General features: G+C 34.7%; 1 protein-coding gene across 1 annotated transcript in view; it reads left to right on the top strand.

Moving 5' to 3' along the window:
- Positions 1 to 7777, top strand: part of LOC114103235 (zinc finger protein 85-like) — a 31186-nt gene extending 23409 nt beyond the window's left edge. Inside the window, exon 4 of the mRNA XM_071601780.1 lies at positions 4484 to 7777. Within this exon, the coding sequence (XP_071457881.1) occupies positions 4484 to 6633 (2150 nt within the window). The 3' untranslated portion in view covers positions 6634 to 7777. The remainder of the gene's footprint in view (positions 1 to 4483) is intronic.
- Positions 7778 to 9226: the final 1449 nt, after the last annotated feature.

A 9226-nucleotide genomic window follows, 5' to 3' on the forward strand; every position in this document is an offset into this window, starting at 1 on the left:
ATTCCTAATTGTATAATTTTTTCTTCTCACAGAATTTCTACTGGGAACTTCTTCTCTTCATGAATGAGTTTCAGATTCTTGCTTTCAAGAAAAAGGCTTGGGCAGTTTTTGTTACAGAGAAGAAAATGTTTAAGCCATTTCTTTTAGTTTTTAATCCTTCCCTTTCTTGAAGTGATATATACTCTTCACTTAAAATTTGTGGTACTTACAGTAATTCAGAGATATAGAATGATGTGACCTACATGTCAAAATTCAATTTCTTCCATCTGTGGTACCAGAATAGAAGCATCAATACTCTCAGTGATAATTCCAACAAACAGTCAATTCAATTTGTAATGAACATTTGCCTCTAAGCTGTATTTGGACACCCTCCCCTGGTGCAAAGGAGAGAGCCTTGAGCTATATACCCAGATGGGTAGAAATTCATGAAACAGAGAACACAATTGAGAGGTCCAAAGGCAAGGAGGAAGCCAAATTCAAATATTGGTGGAGAAGTTATTATGCCACAGAATTGGTCTTTCACGTGCTTAGGTTTAATTCTTGTGCTGTCCTAGAAAGACATCTACTGTCCTATGTTGAGCATGGGTCCCTCTTTAGTCTCCTCCTTCTCCCCAATTGATGTCTATGTTCAGTTAAATTAACAGTCCAAACACTCCCCTTTGCTTTTGAGGGTCAGCATGATCTGAAGGCATTTCCATTATTTGGTGTGTCCCTCCTAAATCTGTGCACATTTCTGGAGACCTCTAGGTGAATTCATTGTAATATATTAGTATCAGAAAGCAGTTTCTCTGATATCCTTAAACTGTTTTTATTAATTGAAATTCCCTTAGCAGAGCTCATTAGGTATACTTATAATGAATACTCTGTTTAACTTTTCTGCCATAGAGTGTATGTTGGTGTTTCACAATGACTGCTCATTTTAATTACAAGGACACAGGTGGAAACTACAGTTATGTAAAAGTATTGTAAACCATGCTTATTTAGAATTTTGTTGGTTTAATTTTTGTTTTCTTTTCTGTATTTTATTTTATACAGTAGATTTCAAGTTATAATGTAGGTTTCCTCACATCAGTTTAATTTTCCCATTTTTTAACCTACATTTTATAATTCTATGGCTATTTCCAATATTTCACAAATTAAGGAGTAGAAGATGAAATTAAATTATGTCTGATTTTTGTTTCTATTGGCAATACAATTATATTTGCTTCTTTTTTATTTTATTTTTGTTTCTTTTGCCAATAAAATTACATTTGAGATAAAATACATTGTTATTTATTTGAGATAAAATACATTGTTAAGTTTTTCTTTTAAAGTAAGTTTCACATATGATAATCATTTCCAAACCAGTTTCTGATCACTTTTGTGGGTAATATTCTTATACACTTTTGCCTTCAAATTGCACCTTTAGATTTAGTCTCTGGCAATCTGCATACAGTTGTAATTTTTATCTGTTTCTTCTGCTTCTTATAATTCTTATCCATTCTTTTTTAATTGAGTTATCTTGTGTTTCATGTATTGTTATCATGGCATTAATTGATTCCTCTTTCACTTCCCTTCATTCTATGAGTATTTTGTCATTTACTTAGATATTTTAATAAAAATAATTTTAAGCTTACACTAGGTTTTTAACTAGCAACAAATTGACTTCAATTTCATAACAAAATACATATATTTATTTATGTATCCTTTGAAAATTATGTTATTGATGACACAATTATTTTTATATTCCATACATATTTAGAGGTTTATGATGATTTTTATGTTTCAAATTCTATTGAAAAAGAGTTTTATGACTCATTAGTCCAGCAAAATTGAATTATATATTGGTATATGAATTTTCCTTAGTAAGAAAGCTTTAAAATTTCATATGCATTATGTTGCTGTGTACACTTATTTTATTTTTTTAATATGAGTAATTCACTTTAGTATTTTTTGAAAAAGAGGTCAAGTAGGCATAATGTTTGGGTGCCTTTATACATATTTAAAGTCTTTATTTTTACTGATGTTGAAGTATAGTATTTCTGATTATAGTATTCTCAGTTGATAATTTTGTTTTGTCACCCCTTTGATGCTATTCCCCACTTTTTTTCTGTATTGCAAAGCTTCCATTAACAAATTGACTAATAATTATATTCAAGTATACTTCTTAGTTGCACATTTTTCTTTTGGTGCTCTCAAGATTCTCTCTTTGTGACCACTGAATAATTGAGAACAACGAACTTTGAGTCTTTTTGTTTGTTTCTACTTAGACATAATTTAGATTCTTTAATTTGGACTTCTTTTTTTTTGCTCCTATTAATAATTTCTCAGGCTGTTAAAATTGATACTGGAGATTGAACTCAGTTGCCTTTCTACCGCCCTTTGCCTCATCCCTTTTCATTTTTAATTGTTGACAGTCTCACTAAGTTGCTGAAGCTGCCCTCAAACTTGTGATCTTTCTGGCTCAGCTGCCCAAGTTGATAGGATTATAGCTGTGCCCACCCCCCCCCCCCGACTCTCTCAGACACTATTTCTTAAGAAAGTCTTCAAGTACATGATTTTTGCTTGTTTACAGTAATGACTTTTTGTCTGAACTTTTCTCAGTTTTCTGTGTTCTTGCTTAGTTCACTAAACTAAAATTATTTCAAAAGGTTATTTAGGTGCTTTGGATAATTCATAACTCTTACTTTCCTAATGTTCAATTACTTGTGTTTCACTTTTTTTCCATTGATTAGCCAAGTGTTCATTTTTCTTTGTGTATTGTACAATTTTAGATTTGTCCATATAAAAACCAGCCAGTAGTAGATTAATAGTCATTTTGGAAAACAATATAAAAGTTAGTAAAGAACTGAAAAATAGAAAGCACAGTGCTACATGCTTGAAATCCCAAGTAATTGGGAAGACATGCAAGAGGCATGTCATACCATGTCTCAAACAATTTTAAAGGGCCTTGGATTGTAATTCATTGGTATAGCATCCTTGAGCTTTATCCTAAGAACCACACATAAAAAAATTAAAAGTGGAATGACACTATGATCCAGAAATGCAAGTTCTAAATAGATATCATAAGGACAATAAATCAGTGTGTGGAAGAGAGAGTTCCACTACTGTTTCAGTGCAGACATTGTTTAGAGTAGTCAAGACATGGACTCCCACCTATGTGCCTATCAGGGGTTAGATGGGTAAAAAAGATGGTATTTATACATAATCAATTACCAAGAGAAAAGAGATATCTTGTCAATTAAAGTGACAAGGGCTGAATATGCAGGACTTTGAATTACAGGAAATGAGGCAGCCACAGAAAGTAATTTGCAGCCTCATCTGACTCACATATGGAACTCAGAAGTACAGAGAGTAAAATGGTTACCAGCTCCTGTGTTTTCAGAGTGTTGGTGAAAGACCGCAATGTATTATTTTAAAGGATAAAAGAAGTATTGAGCCCCGAAACACTAAAATACTGAGCCACATCCCAAGCCCTTTTATTATTATTTTTTATTTTGATTCAGGGTCTTTCTAAGTCACAGCATTACTTGTTTTCTCAGGTTGGATTTGAACTTGGGATCCTCCTGCCTCAGATTCCTGAGTTGTGTGGATTTGAGGCTTGTACCACCACACTGGCCAATGTATATATTTTTGATAGTAGAATGAATGCAATGTTTTCTATGAACTAAAATGATGATTATATAAAATGTTCCTTAGCTACAATTAGTCATGCCATCATTTATTTATATTTTCAAATGCCATGAAATTCTTAGAAAACACATGTAATTTAATTTGTAAATGAAATAAATTCATAAATAACCAAAGTTATAAAAATTAAAAACTGAGTCATTTGTCTTGATCTCCATGTGTTGACTTTATCCAGGTAATACTGACATAGGATTGTGTGTGTGTGTGTGTGTGTGTGTGTGTATGTGTGTGTGTGAGTGTGTATGATGTATGTTTACCACTAAAAAGATTTTTTCATATTTCTCCTTTGAGACCATACACTCTTTGCCCCTATTGAATGTCTGTGTTATTGTCATCCAACATCTCTTATATCTAGGTCTTTCTCATGATAGACAGAAAGTGGTTTTCAGGCAGTCCTCAAGAAAGCCAAAAATATTCACATTTTACATTTCCCTTTTCCTTTGAGAGAGAAGAAGGGAGTTGGTTAATTTTTACTAATTGTACAATGGTGAATTCTCAAGGAGGAAGGCCTGTAGTGAATAATATACTTTCCTTTCCTCCGCTGTATTACACTTTTTAGTGATATACTCCTTTGGATACTGTGAATTTCCTCTGCTATAATACTCTCATTAATAGTATACTCATCTTAGACACTGGATAATTCTCACAAAGAAAATTTGTCTATCCATTGTTATTTAGTTCATATATTTATGGAGTAATGATGACTTTCAATCTGCCACCATATTAATGTCCTGACAGCTATAATTTTATGTTAGATTTGTAAAGTATATTCTCAGACCAATATGTAAAATAATTGTTATTTGCATTTTTTCAGCCATGACCTCTCATCATACTCAGAAAATTTTACCAGAACCCAGCAGACAGCATTTATTTATAAAAGTGATAAAGAGAAGATATGAATATTGCAAACTTGACCATTTACAACAAAAGAAAATACAGAACAGTGTAGGTAACAGTGAAGGTCAGAAATCATATTATAAAGGACAAGACCAATTAGAAGTGACTATTCTTAATAAAAATGTCCTTAATACCATCCACAGTCCTCAAGAAGATTTAATAGCTCACAAAAGTATTCAATTTATAACTGAAGGACAAGTTTCTGAAAGTGCTGATTTTGAAAATGTTTTTACAATCTCTCCATCATTCTGCAATGAACAAAAGATTTCTTCTTCTGCCCAAACATACACTTTTAATGATTGTGGAAAGGCCCCTATGCACTCCATACTACTTAATAAAAATTCAGATATAGGTTTCTGGAAAGCATGTAATACATGTGATGAAACAAGCAACACCTTCAGCCAGGTCTCTATGCTAAGCAATTACCAGTGCCCTTACATTGGAGAGAAAAAGCATGAATGTAGCAAAACTCATAACAACTTTAGCTTTGGTTGCAATAAAAGAGAACATCAGTGTGGTCATTGTGCACAGAACATTTACAAAAATGAGAAATGGGAGAATATCTTTTCTCAATGCCCAAATCACCATCCAAGTACTCAGTACCAAGAGATGCCTTGCTATTGTGAGGAATATGAGAGACCTTCTTATCTAACTACAAGTCTTTCTCAGTATAGCGGAGCTCAACCTGGAAGGGAGCCTTACAAATTTAAGAAATGTGGTCAAGCAGGGAATTCCACACCACTTTTCAAACACCACAGGTACCATAACAGTGAGCAACACTTCAAATTTAAAGAATGTGGCAAAACTTATAATCAAGAACAACCCTCTTTTAAGCACCACAGAATTCATAGTGGACAGAAATCCTACAAATGTGAAGAATGTGGCAAATACTTTAATATTTGCTCAACAATTTCTAAAAACCTGAGATGGCATAGCAGTGAAGAAGCATACAAATGTAAGGAATGTGAAAAAAAAATTAAGAATTTTTCAACCCTTCCTCAATGCCAAAGTATTCCTATGGGAGAGAAGCCCCACATATGTGAAGAATGTGGGAAAAGTTTTACTAAAAGAGGACAACTTACTCAACACCAGAGAATACATATCACAGAGAAGCCCTACAAATGTGAAGAATGTGGGAAAGGATTTACTCGAAGAGCACAACTTACCCTACATCACAGTATTCATACTGGAGAGAAGCCCTACAAATGTAAGGAATGTAGCAAGGCTTTTAGGTGTAGTTCGTATCTTACTCAACATCAGAGAATTCATACTGGAGAGAAGCCCTATAGATGTAAAAAATGTGGGAAAGAATATAGACAAACTGCAGGTCTTTCTCAGCACCAGAGTACTCATACTGCAGAGAAACCCTATAAATGTAAAGAATGTGGGAAAGGATTTACTCGAAGAACACACCTTACTCTACACTACAGTATTCATACTGAAGAGAAACCCTACAAATGTAAGGAATGTAGCAAAGCTTTTAATCGAAGATCAAACCTTACACAACACCAGAGAATTCATACTGGAGAGAAGCCCTACAAATGTAAAGAATGTGGGAAAGAATATACTCAAAGAGCAGGTCTTACTCTACACCAGAGTACTCATACTGTAGAGAAGCCCTACAAATGTGAAGAATGTGGAAAAGGATTTGCTCAAAGAGTACACCTCACTCTACACCACAGTATTCATACTGGAGAGAAGCCCTACAAATGTAAGGAATGTGGCAAAGCTTTTAGGTGTAATTCATTTCTTACTCGACATCAGAGAATTCATACTGGAGAGAAGCCCTACAAGTGTAAAGAATGTGGGAAAGAATATACTCAAAGAGCAGGCCTTGCTCATCACCAGAGTATTCATACTGGAGAGAAGCCCTACAAATGTGAAAAATGTGGCAAACGATACACTCAAAGAGTAGGGCTTACTCAGCACCAGAGATTTCATACAGGAGAGAAGCCCTACAAATGTAATAAGTGTGTTAAAGCTTTTAGGTATAAATCAAGCCTTACCCAGCACCAGAGAATTCATAATGCAGAGATTCAAGTTGAAGAATATTGGAAAGGTCTTTAGTATGGTTTACTCATCACCAGCCAATAATAATGAGGAGAGGTAGTACAAATGTAAAAACTGTTGCAGACCTTTTAGCAATGGCTCAAACATTGCTTATCACTGGAGAATTCATGTGCAAAGAATCCAGAACAGTGTAAATACTGTGCCCAAGTCTTTACACAAATTTCAAGTTTTCCTTAACATTAGAAACCTGATACCTATACGGAATTGGGAAAGATATTTGCCTGAAATACATGCCTTAAAAAACAGCAAAATATCTACAATAAAGAAAACATCTTTAGAAATATAAGAAATATAGCAAAGCCCTTATCTGTACTTTGTATCTTGATATATGTGAGAGGGAAATGAGAAAATTCTTTTAACTTTTGTTTAAAATTTGTTAAAAATCCCTAGGTGAGGTGGGAGAAATAAAGAAATTATCACAAGTACTATAAAATAGTGCAGAAAACTTGACTCTGGAAGGATGTAAATTTATTATAAATCAAAGACTTCTCAACATTTTCACTTTTGAAAACTGAAGAAAACAATTTAACTTAGATTTTTTTAGAAGAAGAAGACATGTTCCTAAGAGTTGTTAGTCTATAATTTCAAGACTTTACAGTGGATTATAAAATAGTTTATTCACATTGTGTATAAATTTTCCCACTAAATAAAAGTAAAAATTTTTAATGTTTAACATGTTAGGTGTTGAATCATGGTAATAAGTCAGAGATATTACTGTGTTCCTGTTTACTAAAGGTTCCATGCAACAGATAGTAAAAACATACTAAAATATCTCCATTAATCTTTTTAGAAACATCAGCTCATTTGGAGAATAGTATTCGCATAAATCAGATCTTTATTTATTTTTTTCTGTTTGTAATTATGGTGATCTTAAGGCAGTTATAGGTAAGATATAAGAACATGAAAATAAGCCCCAGATTTCTCTATCTTGAATTACTACTCTCAAATTTACCCTACACATTCTGGTCCCAGTAGTGGACACCTTTTTTTCCAGCAACTGAGGAGGCTGAGGCAAGAAGATCCCAAGTTCAAAGCCAGCCTCAGCAACTTAGCAAGGCCCCAAGAAATTTAATGAGACCCTATCTCAAAATAAAAAATAAAAAAGCACTGGGGATTGTGGCCCAGTGTTTAAGCACCCCTGGATTCAATTCCTGGTACCTCCCAATTTTTTTGTACCTTATACAATGAGAGAACTCCTAAGGGCCCTGTAATTTTGGAGAGCAACACAATTTCCCAACACAGGGTCTTTTAATACCCCAGAAACCAGGGGCCACCAGTGCAAATTTTGTGAAAGGAATGGCCATTGGTCAATCCCAATGGTTGCCCAGGAAGCCATGTGGTCAGCTGGACACTGACCCATCCTGGTGCCTGGCATGTGTGGTAGAAAACAACTAAAATACTGAAGAAGCCAACTCCACTATTGAAGACCCCAGGAGTCTAGACTCACATTAAAAATTTAGAAAAATACTTTTGCCCAAAACCAAATACCCATTTAGCCTTGAACAACCAGAAGGGAACTATAACCAGGAACAAGTGCCCAATAATTATGGTGAGGGGAAAAAGCCATACTCATAGAGCATTTTAGCCTCCCACATAATTTATATAATTTTATATATAATTTGACTTTGGCTACTTTTCACTCTATTCTATAATTTATCATGGTTATTTTACATTGGGGATTAAAAGATAGAAAGTATATGGCAAAGTCTCTCCAAACTCCTCTACCACTGAGTCCTTATGAGATACTCCAGATTACACCTGTCCCTTTTTAGGTCTTCACAGAAACAGAAGCACCTGCCACCACACAGGAAAGAAACAAAGTTCTTATTCAGATGAGACACTGGAGTATATACAAGTCATGTTCAAAAGTTTACCACAGCCAAAAATGTTGACACATGCCTGTAATTCCAGCAGCTCAGGAGGCTGAGGCAAAAGGATCTCTGCTGCCCCCAACCTGTGTGGGCACCTGAACTTAAGATCACTCGTATGAATTTGTAGGGACACCAAATAAAAACACAGACACCCTTTACCTTTAAACAAGCTTTAGGACGGCTTCTTCACTATCGGCCTCAGGATCCCCAAAAGGGAGATCAAGAGAAAGTCACAAGAGTCTGGTGAGAGAGAGTGAGTACCTTTGGAAGTGGGCTTTTATTGGGGGGATTCTTGTTCTTTAGAAAGTTCTATCCAAAAAGGCCAGAAGGGGCAGGGTTACAAGGGACAGGTGAGTGTAACTCAACCCCAGGGGTGACACCTACATCTAAAGACACACCTTTGCTAACTGAGTTGGGACAATGCCAAGTCACCACCAATGTAGTGATTGGTCAGAACTTCTTGCTTTAGTACTGGAAGGTGTGGGTCATTCAGAGTGGCTTCCCACATATTTTCCCTTCTTAATTTGAAAAAGTAGGTGATGGGTCACTATTTCAAGTCCCCAAATTCTTGTTCTAAAGGCTCGTCATCCTACAATTACAATACAAGAGAGAATTAGTAGCAAAGAAAACAGTACAAGGATATACCATGCAGAACATGTAAGAATGTTTCCAGGATTAAATTCATTCAATTCTTTAAGTATTTGATTATCTAAAGAAGT

Source organism: Marmota flaviventris, chromosome 14 (genome assembly GCF_047511675.1).
Source record: "Marmota flaviventris isolate mMarFla1 chromosome 14, mMarFla1.hap1, whole genome shotgun sequence".
In the NCBI taxonomy this organism is placed as follows: domain Eukaryota; kingdom Metazoa; phylum Chordata; class Mammalia; order Rodentia; family Sciuridae; genus Marmota; species Marmota flaviventris.